Here is an 18,834-nt window from a genome sequence, read left to right on the forward strand (position 1 = left end):
AAGGAAGGAAGGAAGGAAGGAAGGAAGGAAGGAAGGAAGGAAGGAAGGAAGGAATAGAACAAGCAGGAACAACCACTCCCAATGCCTCTCTTAACACTCCCCACCCAGGGGACAGTCGCTAGTTAGGTCACCCAAGATTCACTGGCCTGGGTTTTCCACATACAGCAAGAAGAGAATTTCCCTTCCCCTCAAAGCATCTTGGAGAGAATAGGAGGACAAGCACAAGCCACATGGAAAAACCCTCAGAGATGTTCCCATCTGGTACCTCTGCTGAGTCCCCAAGCCCCTTCTTTCCCAGCCGTCAGCCAACCACAACCCATCCGCTTCAAATGATTTCCGCTGCCCACCTCTAATCTTCTCAACAAGTTGGAGGTCTGCACAGGAGCCCTAGGCAAAGAGGCTACAGGACTCATGTTTTCCCTCCTCATATAAAACAGCCTGGGTGCCAGTGGCTCACACCTGTAATTCTAGCTACTTAGGAGGCTGAGATGTAAGGATCAAGGTTCAAAGCCAGCCTCTACAGGGAAGTCTGTGAGATTCTTATCTCCAATTAACTACCAAAAAGCCAGAAATTGGAGCTGTGGCTCAAGTGCTAAAGCATCAGCCTTAAGAGAAAAAGCTAAAGGACTGTGCCCAGGCCCTGAGCTCAAGCCTCAGTACTGCCACAAAAACAAACAAATAGACAAAACAACCATAATGTTCCAGGTACTCAACAGTGTTTTTCAAACTGATTTTTCAAATGCACTCATGGATTCACCTGTGTGGGGTAGGGCTGGCTGCAGCACGCACAACTTGCTCGTGAAGGGCTAAACAACCCGGTTTATTCTGCAGGATCCTCCTGCTCTCTATTCACAAGGCCACGCTACCCTTCCAGTCAGCGCATCTAGACCTCACTCTTAGACCACGCGTTTCCTTGCAGAAGCTGGGCTTGCAAATGGCTCAGTCCCATCGTTTTTTAAAACTATCTATATGCTGACAACTCTCAAATTTATGCCTTCGGCTTGGATCTCTCCCCGGGCCTCCACACTTGCTCATCTGACTGCTTCTTTAGCATTTCCACAGGAATGTTTAATAGCCATCTCAACTGAACACAGCCAAAACCTAGCTCTGATTCTGCCCCCTACACAAGGGCTGATCCATTTGCCACATTCCTTGCAATTCAGTTTTATGGAAATTTCTTCTTTCCTGTGGCCAGGCCCCAAATCTGTGAACCATCTTCAGTTTCTCCCTTTCATGCCCCATATCCAGCCCATCAGAAACTTTTGGGTTCTGTCTCTGAACAAATCCAGATAACTCTTCGCTTACCCTAAGAGTAATGCCAACTCCTTCCTCGTCAACTCTATCACAGTAGTGGTCAATCCTCCACACAGAAGCCCAAGTGATTTTAGAAGATGTTGCTCATTTGTACCAAGCTGTGTAATGACTTCCTATTTCACTCAGAAAAATAAATATCAAAGGTATTTTTCCCCCAGCATGCCAAGGTCTATGCAAGCTGCAGCCCTTCTCACGCCTTCCCTACCCTCTTGCCCCTGGCCCTGCCGGCCTCTCACTCTACATTCTGAGACTACCTCACTCTACTCCCATACCTTCTATGCACTTCCTGAGCACCCTGAGCACAGTCCTACCTCAGGGACCTCGCACCAGCCTATCTATCGGAAAGGGATATCACCAACTAGCTGATCTAGCTTACAGTACTGTTTGGATGAACTCACAAGAAGACATGTGCAAAAGCAGGCTCTTCACAGGAAAATAGCAAAGTGAAACCTAACTGCTGTCCGGTGCCAGGCCCACAGCAGGCGCAGGATATCTGCGAGGTCAACGGACTTCCAAACGTTTTTCAAAAGAAGCAAATCTTCTGTGAAGACATCTAGGGACGCGGGGACATGTGGAATGTGGACTGGTGACAGTCCATGGTGAAAACAACTTTATGCCAGAGAAGCCCTTGGAACCCTCATGCTAGAAAACCCACTAGGTCTCTTGTCCCCCAGACGTAGGACTCCCCAACCACCCATCATTTCTCCCACTCTAGGAGCATGGCTCCCACCCTCAGACCCACCCCTGAGGGGTGGGCTTGAGGTGCCTCCTCTACTCCTTCCCTTCCTCCATCCTCCATTTATCCATAGCCATAGCCTCAATTTTTGCTGTCAATTCTAACTCCCAAATGTTTGCTCAGTTTCCTCCTTTCCCATCCCCATGACAGCAGCCCAGACTGCAATAGCTTAGAAAATGTTTTCCTTCACTCCTGTCCTGCCCCGTTTCTAATCTACTATCTACAAAGAGCCCTAGCCCCAGAGGAACCTCTCCCCTCGTTTCCTTCCTAACAGCCGTTGGTAACTTCACTCTACCCCCCACATGCAACACAGTGGCCTTTTGTGATCTGGCTTTTGCTTACTGTCTATTTCCCAAAGCAGATGCACCCCAGAACTCCCTCACTTGGTCTTGTACATGCTTCTCGACCCTTCCCAGTTGCTGGCTACATTATGCTCCTTCAAGACTCAGCACAGTGGTCTCTGGAAGGTCTTGGCTAGATCCTGTCTCCAATCCTTGCCTCGATGGTCCTTCTCACACCATCTGTCACAGCCCTGTGCCCCCATCATGAACCTGTGTGTCTCCCTCTAGACAAAGAGAGGCAGAAGGTACCCATGCCGGCTCACCTCTTCTTGTAGCACATGGAAAGTGTTGGCCACATGAATAAATGAAAGCATATTGAAAGCTATGAAGTGCCAAACAAGCTTTCCTGGATTTCTTCCCTACCTTCATTGGCAGGTAATCATAATAAAGATTATGCAGGTGCCAGACTCATCCCAAGCAGTTCAACACAGATCAAATCATCTACTCCTACAAGGCCTCTTCTCTCATGGTCCCTGCTTTCTCTCCCTCCCTTTCTTTTCCTCCTTTTCTTTTGTTTCTCTCTCTCTCTCTCCTCTCTCTCCCCCCTCTCTCTCTCCTCTCTCCCCTCTCTTTCCCCTCTCTCCCCTCTCTCCCTCTCCTCTCTCTCCTCTGTCTCTCCTCTCTCTCCTCTCTCTCCTCTGTCTCTCCTCTCTCTCCCTCTCTTTCTCTCTCTCCCTCTCCCTCTCGCTCTCTCTCCAGTACTGGGGCTTGAACTCAAGGCCTGATCACTGTCCCTGAACTTTTTTTCTCTCTCCGGATTGGCACTCTACCACTTGAGACACACCTCCACTTCTGGCTTTTGGGTGGTCAATTGGAGATAAGAGCTTCATGGACTTTCCTCCCCAGGCTGGCTCTGAAACTTGATCTTCAGATCTCAACCTCCTGAGCAGCTAAGATTGCAGGCGTGAGCCACCAGCGCCTGGCATCATTGTCCCCATTGGCAGTGGGTGAAACTAAAGAACAATACAGTTATGTGATTAACCAATCTAGCTGATAAGTGGCAGAACCAGGCTGGCTTCTAGTCTGTGTTGCTAACTACCACACTTCACTGCCTCTTCACAAGATGTTAAAGGGAAACAAACCAAAATTACTATCAGCCTGAGCAAAAGACCATTTTGAAAAACAAACCCCTACGCAAACACCAATTTGCTACTTGTGAGAGTCAAAGCTCTTGGTTCTGGCTCGGCCATCTCTCTGCTTCCTTCAGCCAGGGCAGATCAGTGTGTTGGCCACCACCAGGCAGGATCCAGCTCAACTCCCAGGTCCCAAGTCCCCTCCAGCGAGGGTTCTGCCTCTGGCTCACCCTGCCCGGCCTCACCTTGTCCCCGACGCCTTCGGCCTCCTCGGCCAGGAGGTACCCGCTGCCCGCGTCGGCCAGCAGCAGGGCGGTGTCGGTGGTGGAGGAGGAGCGGGGCCGGCACTGGTGCTGGTGCAGGATGGCGGCCAGGCCGCTCTCCTGGGGGCCCTTGCGCAGCAGGTGGGGGCTGCCTCGCTGGGGCTCCAGGGAGCTGCTCTTTGTGCGCCGACCGCTGCTCCCCCCACCGCCACCGCCCCCTCCTCCTCCGCTGCCGCCGTGCAGGCTGGCGCCCCTCTTGATGGAGGGCCGGGAGCGGATCTGCTGCAGCACGCGGTTGAAGGCCGTGGGCCGTGCGGGCAGGTCGTGCAGGGACATGGCGTAGGAGACGCGGTGCATCTCCGGGGAGCGCTCCTTCTCGTCCGGGGAGTCATGGTCCGACATGCCGGGCTGCTGGGGCGCAGGCTGGGAATCCGGACACGCCTGGTGCTGCTCCCTCTCCCGAGACCGGCGGCGGCTGTGGAACAGGTGCTTCAGGCCGTGGCCAAACATGGAGCCCTCTGAGAGCTGCTGGATTTTCTTAAGGAGGAGAGATGAAGAACTCCGGTGAGTGGAAAGGTCAGTTAGGGATGAAGGGGGCCTCAGCTCTCCATTGGGAAACCAGGGCCGTGACATGAAGCAATGGGTGGCCTGTCACACCTCATAGGTCCCCGGCATTAAGGGGACCATTGAGCGCCGGCCTTTCCTTTCCCACCACACGCTCTGGGTTTCCAGTCAGACTCCAAGTTACACAGTGGCACTCAGGATGCCACAAAGATGCCTCACTGTGTACGCCTTGGAAAGCTCACGAGTCATACGATCAGGATATACCGTCGCATGGGGCACTGCTAATTGCCCACCCAATGTCCAGTCCCCCTTTCTTCCTTTCCAATCAAATTTCAAAGGCCTTAATGTACCCCACTAAAAATGTCTATGTCTGCAGACTCTCTTGCAGCTAGGAACAGCCATATGACACAGTTTGGACCAATGAAAAGCGGAGTGAAGTAGTCTCGGAACATTTTTTGCCTTCTTGATAAAGGCTCTGGAATGTGAGCATAATGCCTGGGGATAGAGCAGCCATGTTGTAACCACAAGTGACCCAGTTGATCATGAAAGCCAACACCTAAGAGATGGAGCACGGGCCTTGGAGTGTGCTGGCTGCGGAGCCACCAGCCAGGTCTTGAGTGCCTACCCTGGGATTCCTGTTGCATGAAATAAGCTTTCCTTTGTCTACATGATTCTAGTATGATTTTCTGTTGTCCGTAGCCAGTTTCATTCCTCGTGTAATTGGCAATGAGATACTTTACTTTTGGATGGATTGAGACTTGACAAAGAAGCTTGTGCTTATGAGACAAATGTTCTATCACTTAGTCACACCACTAGCCCTTCTGGCTTTTAGTTTTTCAGATAGTTTTATCCATTAGCCTGGGCCAGCCTCAGATCTCAATTCTCCTATTCTATCTCCCAAGGAGCTAGGAGTACAGGTATGAACCACCATGCCTGATTTGCTCTTGGATAATCTCACTTTGTTGGGTTTGAACCAGGATCCTTTCACCTCTACTTCCTGTTCATTAGGATTATAAGTATGAACTACCATACATGTTCTTTCAGATAGTCCCACTAACACTTTTTTTTTTTGGAGGGGGGTGTCAAGCTGACCTTGAATCACTCACTATTCTCTCAGTAGGTGGGATTACAGGCATGGGTCACTACACCAGACCTGAGATACTTTACATTTTCTTTTTTTTTTTTTTTTTTGGCCAGTCCTGGGCCTTGGACTCAGGGCCTGAGCACCGTCCCTGGCTTCTTCCCGCTCAAGGCCAGCACTCTGCCACCTGAGCCACAGCGCCCCTTCTGGCCATTTTCCATATATGTGGTGCTGGGGAATAGAACCGAGAGCTTCATGTGTAGGAGGCAAGCACTCTTGCCACTAGGCCATATTCCCAGCCCAATACTTTACATTTTCATGAGCCTATTTTGTAGTACATAGTGAGTGGCATGGCCAATTCTATAGCATACACGTCACATCAGAAATCAATTTAGATGAGGGTCTTTCCCTTCAGACTGGGACCACACAGAGGCTCTGGAGCCCAGCGCTGCCCTGGCTGGGGCCTGTGGTCAAAACACTGCCCTGAGATTCTGCAGCTGCTCTGCAGGTGGAGTTGCTAGAGATGGGCTGTTGGACAGGCTGCCAGGCAGCAAGGCATGTGGGATGGGACGGGACACAGCTGCCATCAGGGGATGGCTAAGTGGGCAGAACGAACCCTGTGAAGAGCTTCAAAGGCAGAGCAAGGGGAGACTCTCAAGACCAGGATATACCCCACACTCCCCAGCCATCTGGGGCTCAATGAGGCATAGCAGGTTTTCCTCTGTGACAAGCAACCTATAATCTTTCAGGGCATCTTCAGTTGTTTCAAAAAATGTTCCGAAAGTGACTTACTAGATTTTTTTTTTTCTAGAAATAAACTTAGAGCAGAAAAGTTAGACCACGCAGAAATGAAGCAAACGGGATCCTACATCTTCTGAGGTGGCCGGCCCCGCCCACATGGCTCTCCACTCAGAGCTGAGTTTGTATAAACACCTGCCCCTCCAACTGATGTAAACAACGGCATGACCAGCCTCATGTGAAAGTGTAGGATATTCATGTTTCTCCTCACTCCAGTCTCCCCACAATCCTGAGGCCAAGCCCCGGGCCTCACCCGCATACAGAGCAGGTAAGCCCACCCACATACCACACCAGGAGCTGAGGGTTTGTCGTTCTTGAGGTCTGTCCATTTCTCCTGTGCGCGCTCCGTGGATGTTCCCAGATATAAACAAAACCAACAACGGCGCCACTTCCACTCACAGGTGAAGAAGTCCTTCCCTCTGAGGAACGGAAGTCCAGGGCACCCCTGGAGACTGGGGGGATCACAGCCCTTCAAGGCCAGCCAGAGGTAGCCCCTTGAGGCCCATCTGAACGTGTTCTGGGCAGAAGCAAGACATCCGAGACAGAGCGGACAGAGCCCACTCTCTGCCACGAGTTGGGAATGGACCACACCCAATGGCCTCCAGACTGGGACTAGCCACACACTGCCCTCCTCTTCCTCAGGCCCAAGCTGATGCAAGACCTCCCTCCAGGCATCCCAGATGGAGCCAGCTGGCTCTGGCCTTGGCCTAGCTGTTTATGCCAAATGGTCACATTACATACTGCAAATTATCTTTCTAGCGTCCTCGTCCAAGTTTCTCCCTCCTCTCCCCATTTCTAACTGGCTTCTTCAACACCAAGGCCCCTTCTTCTGTACCCCTCAGAGACAGTGCTCCCCTGAGAGCCTTCAGCAGGGCTCCTGGGGCTCAGACACATTTGCTGTTCCTCCGCCTGGGCAATCAGTACAGGTTCTGCCACCTCCAGCCACAATGTCTTGGACCCTAATCATTCTTGGGTGTGTACCAGTACTGGGGCTTGAACTTAAGACCTTGTACTCTCCCTTAGCTTCTTCACTCAAGATTAGCACTCCACACTTGAGCCACACCTCCACTTCTGGTTTTTTGCTGGCTAGAGATAAGAGTCTCTAGGATTTGTCTGCTGAGGCTGGCTTCAAACTGCAATCCTCAGACCTCAACCTCCTGAGCAGCTAGAACCACAGGCATGAGCCAGAGAGCCCATCTATCTGATCGATTTATTTTTAAAACTACACAACATGCTTCCCAATTTATCCTGTCATTCTAACCTGATACTAGCCTCATTTCAGGAGTCATGAATGTGAAGTTCATAGCATCTGTGCCTCCTGTTTTACAGATGAAGAGACGGAGGCCCGGCATGGCTAAGTGGCTTGTGAAGCCACAGAGACGATATCTTCAGCTGGTAGTCGCATTACTTTTACTGGCCCACACACTGATTCCAAAACTAAAGTAGGTATGATACATGCATGTGCCACAGAATAGTGTCAAAGGCATGAAAAAAAAAATCACCAAGTGGAGTTGTGGGTCAGCTCAAGTCACAGCACAGGACTTGAATAAGGCCCTTGATCACAAGGTCTTCCTTCATTTCCCATCTCCCCACCACCTGTTTAGCAGGTTAAAAAAAAAAAAAAAAAGCCAGAGATGGTAGTCAGGTGGCCACAGGACACAGAGGACTCTGTTAAAGTCCATAGGAGGCCTAAGGGAAAAGAACAAAAAAGATGTCAAAGAACAATGGCGGCGGTGGGGTCCCCTGACATATGAGGTATGAGTACGAGGTGTGGAGTGACACACAGGCTGCACTGCTTCTGCATGTGGGTGTCAGGGAGGAGATGGGAGGAGTTTTGACATAACATGGTTAAGTGTTTAAAAAAAAAACAACTCAGCACATACACATAAGCTGCCACAAGTTACAGAAGTGAGGAAAACCATGGTGACTAGCTCGAGGGAACTCAGCCACCAACGCAGCAAAGTGCCACCTGCTCTGACTAACAGGTTCCAGCTACTAAATGTCACTTGCTTTTCCACACTGACTTTTGCTTTTCTCCAGCTGTCTAAAACCATTTTTGGTGGTCCAAGGAAGCCTTAGATTAGGTAGAGAGTGGGGAGGTTGCAGAGTTAGAGGTGAGACAGAAACTTCACATCGTGGGCCCTGGAGCTGGAACGTGGCAAGGGCAGCGAGGAAGTGTGCTGAGCTGTCTTGAAGGGCAGCGCCCTCTCAGGAAGAAGTGGACTAGATCCAGAGTTCCTACGGCTCCTTCCTGTAAAGGCTGTGGTTTCTGAGCTCTCAGGCTCTGGCCATATTCCTCCCTGGGCGTGGTCTCTAAAAAGGGGAAGTGTACCAGGCACTGGCAGCTCACATCTATAATCCTAGCTACTCAGGAGGCAGAGATCTGACGATTATGGCTCAAAGCCAGTCTAGGCAGGAACGTCCATGAGACTCCTGTCTCCAATTAGCTACCAAAAAAACAGAAGTAGAGCTGTGGCTCAAATGGTAGAGTGCTAGCCTTGAACAATAAAGCTCAGGGACAGTGCCCAGACCCTGAGTTCAAGCCCTAAGACTGGCACAAAAAAGGGGGGTGCAGGAGAAGAATGCTCTAGATCCTGCAAACACAGCTTTGTGAAGCCAAGGGGAAACTGCCGCAAGGTGGGGCCTCAGGCACCATCTGGTTAAGAATGGCCAAAAGCAGTTTCCAATTCCTGCAGGGACTCATGTTCCCACCAAATCCCAGGAAAACCCAAAGAGCCTTAGAAAAAACACAAGGATGGGAGCTAATGGTCCCCCCTGGCAGCTGACCACCTAGCCCTTCCTCTCTCCTGAGTCTCAAAGTCCCTCTCCCCAATAAAAGTGTGGCTGCAAGGGTTCAGAAGGGTGACCGGGTCACCCTGAGCCTTTGCAAGCCTAGGTCGCCAACGTTCCCTCTATTTATAGGGTCTCTATGGAAACAGGGACAGCATTAGAGAGCTAATCACTGCAAAAACCCACGGAGTTCTACTGTGGAATCTGGCTTGGATTGTGGATTGTGGAAGTCTCGGGGTGGGCAGCCTAGGGAGGCGCAGGAGAGGCCCATCACCCCAGTTCAGTGATGGAAAAAGAGGGAACAGCTGCCCCTCTCGGGCCTATTTGGGGTTCCTGTGGGAAACACAGTGATGGAAGAGTTTTAGAACTGGCCACCGGTGGTTCACACCTGCAATCTTAGCTACTTAGGAGGCTGAGATCTAAGGATCATGGTTCAAATCCAGCCCAGTCAGGAAAGTCCATGAGACTGTTACCTTCAATTAACCACTAGAAAACCTGAAGCAGCACTGTGGCTCAAAGTGGTAGAGCACTAGCCTTGAGTGAAAAAGCTCAGGGATGGTGCACAGGCCCAGCATTCAAGCCCCACAACTGACCAAAAAAAAAAACCTAAAGGACAGTGTCCAGGCCCTGAGTTCAAGCCTAGCACGAAAGAAAGAAAGAAAGAGAGAGAGAGAGAGAAAGAAAGGAAGGAAGGAAGGGAAGAAAGGAGGGATGGAGGGAGGAAGGGAGGGAGGGAAGAAGGAAGGAAGGGGAAGAGGAAGGAAGGAAGGAAGGAAAGAAGGAAGGAAGGAAGGAAGGAAGGAAGGAAGGAAGGAAGGAAGGAAGGAAGGAAGGAAGGAAGGAAGATGGAGTGTATCTTAGCGGTAGTGTGCTTGCCTAGCCTGCATGAAGCCCTGGGTTCAATTCCTCAGCACCAGAAAAAGCCAGAAGTGGCACTATGGCTCAAATGGTAGAGTGCTAGCCTTGAGCAAAAAGAAGCCAGGGTCAGTGCTCAGGCCCTGAGTTCAAGCCCCAGGGCTGGCAAAAAGAAAAAAAGAAAGATTGTTTTTTGAATATTTTTTTTCTTACCCAGGATCACAGTTGACATAAAAATAAAAATAGTAGATCTCAACTCAGAGACAAGTGATTTTCTATCCCTACTGAATTTTAATTCCTTGATTTTTTTTTTGGGGGGTGGTTAGTCATGGGGGCTTGAACTCTGGGCCTGGGGTCTGTCCCTGAGCTCTTCAGCTCAAGACCAGTGATCTACCACTTGAACCACAGTGCCACTCCCAGTTTTCTGGTTGTTAATTGGAAATAAGAGTCTCACAGACTTTCCTGGCCCAGGCTGGCTTTGAACCAACATCCTCAGATCTCAGCCTCCTGAGTAGCTAGAATTACAGGTGTGAATTACTGGCACCTGGCTTCCCTGATCTTTTCTTACTTAGCACAGACTGCCTAGAGCCAATGTACATTGAAAAGGTCACTTCATCTTCCAGGAGAGTTTTTTTTATTAAAGCTGCGGCCATGATGTGTCCTATCTGCCACTTCCTGTCTCTACCTGCCTCTCTGCCTCTCCCATCCGCATCCACAAAGCCTTTTCAGTGTGCTAGTCTTGCTCTGAACTCATGAAGGCTCATGACCTATAACCTTGTGACAAACATTGCCTCTTGTGTTCTCTCTACATGTCACCCAATTTTGCAGCACCAATGGACAGAAAACACAGGAGATTGGAGAGCGACTACTATATCACCTACATTTTATGTCCCAAAGATTATGTAGCAGAGACTTCAAGGCAAGCATGACAAGTGCTATTCAATTATTTGTTCCAAGTCTACAAAACCATCTTTAAAGATCATCTGATCCTTAGAAAACTACCTTTTCCAAAGACTTAATCCAAGTCCCAAACTTAAAACACCCAGCAGAGTGGTTTAATTGGCTTGTGGGTATTTTTGTAGAGCAGGTTTTTCTTCTGTCTAACCCAGAGCCCTCCTGCTGCAGTTGAACTCTTGTCTTTATTTCCCAAGAACTTAGTAAATGCCAAGATGTGAGTTGGCTTGGAAGGAGATGAACACAGACCACAGAGCCAGAATGTGTTTACTGTCCTCACAAATGGTTCAGGGCGAGCTGAGCTGGGGGTTCGTGCCCTTCCAGCCAGCCTTGTTTCCTGCAGTGAACTCAGCTAGTTTGGCTGGAATAAAGACGCCTTCAGTCATTTAGTTTGAATAGTCAAATGTTTTTTGCTGGTTTTTTTTTCCCCCTAATACAATTACAAAATATACCTGCTCTCCCCCTAACAGCTTTGTTCTCTTCTTAACATAGAGACTCCAGTGTTTGAAACACAAAAGTGGACCCCATCCAGCCCTGGCCTCATTCCAAAACTGCACCATCCTCCACTATGGGGATTTCCAAGGGAGATGCTGTGTCTTAAGAGGAGAGATGACAGCGGAGCTGCGTCCTGAGCTGGCGCTGACATCATCCCTGAGAACTGTTCTGAGCTCCCGAGCCCCTGACCTCCATCCATACTTCCTTCCTGAATGGAACCCTCAGGTCCAAAGAGATGTTTCAATGCCTTGTGGAGGAAGAAATTCTTGTTAATGGATTGGCATCTAAGACATAATTAGATACACAAAAAGCAGCACATTCTGTAAACACTGAGCTCAACTAAGGCAGCTGGGAATGAATCTAGAACCCAATGTGTGGCAAGAGAACAGAGAGCTTCATTTGCCACATGCTTTCCTGTAGGTAAGCAGCTCCTTGAGCCCACATACAAGGCTGCCATGAATACTGCTCCGGGCTGGAGAGGTGGGAGTGGGTGACTCTGGGAGATCTGATGCCTCAGGACCCTCTGCCCACCTCCCCAAAGGTGCATGTCAAATAAAACTGCAACTGGGTGCTGGCGGCTCACACCTGTAATCCTAGCTCTGAAGCCAGCTTGGGTAGAAAAGTCCATAGGGCTCTTTATCACTAATCAACCAGCAAAAAGCCAAAAGTGGAACCGTAGCTCAAATGGTAGGACACTCACTGGCCATGAGAGCAAAAAAGCTAAGGGAAGAGGTTGGAAGTGTGGCTCACATAATAGAACACCAGCCAGTGAACGGAAATGTTATATACCAAGTTCGAGTCCCGGTCTTGGATGGGAAGGAAAGGAAGCTAAGAGACAGTCTTAGTACCCGTATCAAAATAATCCAAAAACAAAACCAAAAACGGCACCCTCAGCACTCCTCATGACTCTCTGCTATTTCTGACATTTATAAGGCAAAGTGAGGAGGGCAAACACCCCACTGAGGACTTGGCACTGAGTGTTCACCTGCCCCAGATAGATCGTCTCCACTTATCATTCATGTTCTGCTCTTTTCTCAAGTATCCTGCTCTGAATCCATTTCTCCCAAAATACTTGAACTATGTTTCTAATTCCATCAGATGATGCTTCCAGCACTCTTAAAGTTAGTTTTCTTCCAAGTATTTCATTCTGTTTGACCCAGGACTTCATCTGGAGGCAAAGGCAGTACCTATGGGTAAAGAACTGATTTCCTAGTGTTCAGGTGTACTTCCATCTCCCCTCCTCAGGGGTTCCGCTCCCACCTGACTGCAGTGATCTTCAAGCCTGAGCATCACTTCATGAGGGCCTCTGATACAATAAGAGCCCAAATAGCCACATCCATGCCTTTATCCCACTTACATCCCCATGGACTGGACTGTCGTCAACAGTTAAAAATATGGGGAGGCAAGCACTGGTGTAATCCTAGCTACTCAGGAGGCTGAGATCTGAGAACTGCGGTTCAAAGCCAGCCTGGGCAGGAAACCCCATTAGACTATTATCCCTAGTTAACCACTAGAAAATTGAAAGTGGTGCTGTGGCTCCAAGAGGTAGAGCGCTAGTCTTGAGCAAAAAAGCTCATAGACAGCACCCAGGCCCTGAGTTCAAGGCTCCATGACTGATAAAAACAGCAACACAAACACATAAAAATACAAGAAACTGAGACCCTCACCTGACTTGTTTTTTTTGTTTTTTTTTTTTTTTTTTGGCAGTACTAGGGTTGGAACTCAAAGCCTTAAACTTTCCTGAGAGGTATTCTACACTTGAGCCAGGCCAGCATCCCTTTCTTTGATCAGGTGTGGGGCTTGAACTCAGGGCCTAGGTACTTACTGTCCCTGAATTCTTTTGCTCAAGGCTAGTGCTCTGCCACTTTGAGCCACAGCTCTGCTTCCAGTTTTAGAGTGGTTAATTGGAGATAAGAATCTCACAGGGACCTTTCTGCCCAGGATGGCTTCGATCCACATCTCAGCCTCCTGAGTAGCTAGGATTACAGGTATGAGCCACCAACGCCAGCTCACATGCTGTATGTTTAACAGGCTCTCTTTTTGCAAAATTCCCTGTGGCTCCTCCCTCCCCACTGGAGCTGAGTCTCCTTACTGGAGAATTCCACTTTATTTTTTTGGCCAGACAGCCACTCCAGCATCACACCCCAGTGAGGAGGGAATCTGGTCACAGCAAAGGACTCCAAAGTGAATGCAAACGAATCCAGACAGGAGCTCAAGCATCAGACAGGACTCTGTGCTGCAAGTGGCTGAGTATGTGACTGACTTATGGGGTTCCTGTGCAGCACTGTCTGCTGAGATCCCCGGAGGACACACTAGTGTGTGGACTACAGAAAAGATCCCCAAAGCATACGTACACACACACCCTCTCTGTGGGGCACACAGTTAAGATGGCTACTTAACTATTTTTTTCTTTATTTCCAGTGGCCCTTACCACTCTATCATCCCAGATCCCAGGCTACCACAGAAGAAATGTGCAGGACTAGGGTTACGACTCAGTGGTAAAGGGTTTGCTTACCATGCTCCAGGCCCTGGATTCAATCCCTAGACACATATGGGCGTGCGCGCACATACACACACACACACACACACACTCAGAAATTTACAGCACCCAGTCGATGTTCTAGTACTGAAGACCAGATGGAAGTCATAGGAGTCCTGGAGTCCTATGACAACTACTGGCTGTCAGGAGTTAAGCACTGTACAGCTCTCCTGAGCAAAAACTAAAATTCTCTCCTACCATGAAGGTGCTTTACCCAGAGCCTTGTATGTTTTTTGTCCCTTTCTCTACATGATTTCCTCCACTGCACTTAACCCATTACAATGCTTGGGGTCATCCCAGGAAAACAGAAGTGGGGCTGAGGGACCAAACATTTCCTATCTGTAATGTTCAAACTGAAAACAAAAGCAAGCCAGAAGTACTCATCAGCCTCAACTATGCACAGGTGTGGGCAGAGGGTATTAAAAATTAAACTTGTCCCTTCTGGGTACCACCATCAAATCTAGAACAAGTCAGCTCCTCCCCAAGTTACAGAGCCAATGAGAGGATTCTTCCACCACTGGAAAACTATGTCAGCCTTAGAAAACAACTTTTCCAACACCGGAAAACAAGTTTTGGACACACTCTGATACTCCTTATCCCTTTGCTCAGAAGAGTTGAGTGATTTGTCTGAGATCACACAGTGAATTCAACTGCGGTCGCCCCCAAGTCCTATCTAATCTGTGGCCTGTAGTAAACATGTTGTGATGAAGCAGACAGAGACAAACAGGAAAAGGCTCTGCGAGTCTCCCTGTGCTCCCATCAGCAAACAGCAGCTCTGTTTTCTCCTTCTTGCCACAAGCCTGGCTCCACCTCTGTGGTGGTTTATTTTTTCAGGGGTAGGTGTGGGAGGGTGGAGTAGAGGACAGTTCTCTCATACCTAATCTCCATTCTGATTCAGGGACGTTCAGCACTTAATATTAAGTGTAGAGTTGTCACTCTATCCGTCCCTGACCAGAACGGATGTCACCCAAAACAGAGAGAAAGATGACATAGGGAGATAGAAACACGAGCTTAAGGCAGCTTTATCTACAGGAACAGAGACTCTGCGGCCCCCACACCACGACCAGCCCACTTTCCCTCTGGAAGGCATCCGGGGGAAAGGAAAGAAACTGCTGGTCTCCACTTGGGCCAGAACTGGTAAGTGGAGCAGTTTCCAAGGCTGCCTCTCAAGGGCTCAGAGTGAGGGTCCCATTGGATCCAAACATGACAGTTTACTGGCCAGATTCCTCTGAACCTGCCCCAAATGAGGCTGAAGTCTGTAACTGAGTACTTTCCTTCCCTCTCCCCCTAACAAATTAAACGAGACCCCTTTCCTTTCACTGTCTTACTTAAAACAGGAAAGCTCTCCTGACCACATGGGGTAGAGTTGGGGATGACATCCTGGATGGACACTGGGGATTTCTTGAACGATAAAAATCCTAAGATCTGTGCACAGAACCTCTGCAACGAAGCCCATTATTCTAAGACATAAGGCTAGCCATGAATCTCCAAAAAGGGCAGTGGCAGACCCAGAGGTCAGATCTGAATAATTACCACCAATCTTTAAAAGTGCACACAACACAGTGAGACTTGTTGTCCCCTTCCCCCCAGAACACAGGAATACCGGAGAGTGAACAGACCCTGGTAAAAGCACACACACTCACCTGCGCTCTGACTTCCGGACTGGGAGCCCCACGGGCCAAAAGAAGAATGTCATTGGCTTACCCTGCCGAGCTGCTTAGTGCCGGCTGCCATAGGATACCAGCTTTATTTAACCTAACGGGAGTCCTTTCCACTACCCTAACCTAGACCCTGCACCCTCTCCGGAGAAAATCCTCCTGAGGCATCAATCTCCAAGGTGCCCAAGCTCCTTCCTTGGGCTGACATCTCCGCTCAGTCTCACCAGGAGCTGGCTGGACAGAGCCTAAGCCGGCAGTCCCGGTGACAGTTCTAGCAAAGGAGCATTATCTGCCTTGGCTGCTGTTTTAACCGACACAGAGATGTACTCAGCACAGCTCGCCGATTATCTCCAGGACATCAGGCTGGAAAATAAACAGCTCCATGTGAGCAGAGGCTCCTGGCATTCTGGTTCTGGCTGCCGGCTCAGCGTGTGTGCAACTTGAACTGAGGCCCCAACCAGCCCCAGCAGTGCTCGGCCACCTGTCAGTTCTCCACCCTGGGGGGTTGGCTCGATGGGCGGATAGGGATCTCCAAGCACTAGCTTAACCTCTGGCTCCACCTAACGGCAGGAAATCCACACACCCCTTTCACGGATGGACAAACTGAGCTTCTCCCAGAAAGAGGCCCCACATTCACAGCAAGAGAGAGAGAGAGGAGATTAAAGTGGTGGAAGCAACTACGCCTCGCGGGCCTTTTCCAGGGGGAAATGTTCCTCCCCAGTGCCATCGTACAGACAGACAGCAGCATGTCAACTCTTCCCATTAACACCTCGGGTTTCCCCATCCTTTTGTCTGGTGAACTCTCTCAGATGGGGTGAGGCACCACCGGGGCGTCTGCGATGAATGGGGGGGCGGGGGAACGAGCACCGAGGCCCGAAATGAAGCTCACCGACAGAGGCACGGACGGCACCCGACGCCCCTTCCTTCTCCTCCGGTTCTAGCCACACATCCATCCCCTCCCACCTTCGCCTGGCTTCTCTCCCCCTTACCACCACCCCCCCCCCCACCCCGCTGTCACTTCCACCGGGCCAGAACACTCGTGCGTGAGGTGGGGAGGGGTGGGCTGGGCCGCGCTCACCTTCAAATCGGGAGGCTTGCTCCGGGGACCCGGGTTGGGGGGCCCCGCGGCGGCGGCGTCGGAAGTTGGGCCGCCCGCGGAGTTGGCGCCCGAGGCCTCCCCGGGCCGGGGGTCCGCGGCCGGCAGGGGTCCGCCCGCCTCCTCCAGCCCGGCTCCATCCTCCTCGCCCCGCGGCGGCGGCGGCGGCAGCGGCGGCGGCGGCGGCTGCAGCTCGTCCGACTTGCACCTTTGCATGGTGTATGTGGGTCGGCAAGGGGACTCCGTCCTCCTCGCGCGCCGGCTGAGGGGGGCGGGGGGGAGACCGCACCCCTCCTCGCACTCAGAAACCAGGCCTGGGGGGGGGGGTCTTCGGTTCTTAACCAGGAGGGGGCCGGGGGGCGGACCACAATTTCTCCAATTTAAAAAAATATATATACATATATCTGTATATATAATTGTTTTTAAAGGCGGATGAGGGAGGGGCGAGGAAGGGGCGCCTTGGAATAATTCATTCCGACCTGGGGAGCGAAGGCCGGTCACCGTCGAGGCTGGGCAGCCGGAGTCCGTGGGCGGTCACTGGAGGGGGACCCCCAAACTTTCTGCTTCAGGGCGCGGGCAGGGCGGAGGGGAGCAGGGCGGCACGGCGCATCCCTCCCCGCCGGCCAGGCTGCAGGGCGAGGCGGGGCACGGGGCAGCCGGCCGGGCAGGTCCGTGTCGGCCGCCCTCCGCGCCGGCTGTGGCCCCTCCCGGCCCTGCCGCTGACCCCGGTCCCCCATGGGCTGCCTCCGCCCCCCCCCCCCTCCACCCCGGCCCGCGAGCCCCGCGCCGCGCCCGTCGCGCCGCGCCGCCTGCCGCAAAGCCGCGGCCGGAGCCCGCCGAGAGCGCGCAACCTACCCCGCCCGGCGGCCTCCGCCCGCGAGGGGGAGGGGGCGGGGCAGGCAGGGAGTGACAGCGCCAGCCGGCCAATCGGAAGGCCGGGAGGAAGCTGGCGGGGCGCGAGGGGGGTGGAGGGCGGGGCGTCGCGCGGCTACGTTTGTTAGGGTTGGTTGCACCGTGCGAGCCCCTGGGAGCAGCGCGGGCAACGGCGCGGGGCGGCTCGGTGGCCTTGCGGAGAGCGGGGTGGTGGGCTAGGAACGCGGGTAGCGGGTCGCCGGGGCCTCGGCTTCGGAGGGACTTCGGCCGGGGCGAGACTCTCCCGGGCCCAATCCGCCCTCTCGCTGTGTGTGTGTGTGTGTGTGTGTGTCTGAAATAAGGGTGTCGATCCTCACGCCCCCCGCACACTCGGTGCACGCCTGTTGTAGCCATCCCTCCAATTACGGAGACACGACGCCTTCTAGGATACCTAGCGTGTGTCACGAACCCACGGCTCGCGGAAGCCACGCCCCCCCCCCCCGCCCTGAACCTCTCGCCAGCACTTGATGCTCTCTGCTCAGAAACTGGACGCTTGCACAGTGAGCGCAGCAACTTGGGTGATAAGAATCTCTTGTTTCCCGTGAAGCAGCGTCGAGATAGGAATGGGCACTTAGGGCAGGAAAGTGGATGCATATGTAGCAGAGTGAAAAAGAATGCTGCCTCTTTTCCCATCCTCCTCGATCGAGGCTGAAGACTTGAGAGGAGCGATCAGGAACTACCTGTGTGGCAGATTGCATCCCTACGGTTGCTAACCCACGGGGTATGCTAATCCAGAAAGCAGAGGACCAGCAGTTAATCGGGCATCACCCCGGGAATCGGATCCAAGATGAATTCTTCTTGGATGGGAGCAGAATGTACTGAATCCGAAGAGTAGTGGGCCCGCAAGTCAGTGTTTTGACAAGCCCTCCCGGAAAATTGTGCGCATGCTAACCCTCTCAGAATCCTCTCTGACAATGAAGGATTCAGTCTGGGAGTCGTAGTGACATCTCTGAGGGATTTTACAGTTTACCCGTCGCCTGCGCACACAAGGGGGCCATTCTAGCCTCCCTGCAGTCCCACGAGTCTATGAGTTTCCTGACTCTGTTCCATATCCTTCCCATTCTAACCACTCCTTTCAATGTGTATCCTAGAAGAGATTAAGTTGTAAGGGATTTGCTAAAGTCACCAGCCACTTTCTAAACTGAGCTGCTCCATTTTTAGATGATAGAAATTTAGCATGGGCTGAGAAGGAAAACCTCTCTCCTTACCCCAACACACACGTATGTCCACCACACAGTATCAGCCCAGCCACCATTTCCATACAAAGCTATAAGCCTTTGGCATTTTCAATGGTGAGAAAAGGCATAGTGCCAGAATAGATGGTGGGCTGGATTAGAACAAACCAAAGGGGATCCCAGCTTTCCA

The 18,834-nt window shown here is 51.5% G+C and overlaps 1 protein-coding gene across 2 annotated transcripts in view; it reads right to left on the reverse strand.

The window, feature by feature from the left end:
* Nucleotides 1–17,203, reverse strand: part of Tmcc2 (transmembrane and coiled-coil domain family 2) — a 38,372-nt gene extending 21,169 nt beyond the window's left edge. Inside the window, exons 1-2 of one of the 2 annotated variants that reach the window (XM_048357098.1) lie at nucleotides 16,540–17,203; nucleotides 3,710–4,264 (exon numbers count right to left, since the gene is read on the reverse strand). In XM_048357098.1, the coding sequence (XP_048213055.1) occupies nucleotides 3,710–4,264; nucleotides 16,540–16,773 (789 nt within the window). In that variant the 5' untranslated portion in view covers nucleotides 16,774–17,203. Of the gene's footprint in view, nucleotides 1–3,709; nucleotides 4,265–15,446; nucleotides 15,991–16,539 lie in introns of those variants that run through there. The other variant, XM_048357100.1, reaches the window with a different exon arrangement.
* Nucleotides 17,204–18,834: the final 1,631 nt, after the last annotated feature.

This window comes from Perognathus longimembris, chromosome 11, assembly GCF_023159225.1.
Source record: "Perognathus longimembris pacificus isolate PPM17 chromosome 11, ASM2315922v1, whole genome shotgun sequence".
NCBI lineage: Eukaryota > Metazoa > Chordata > Mammalia > Rodentia > Heteromyidae > Perognathus > Perognathus longimembris.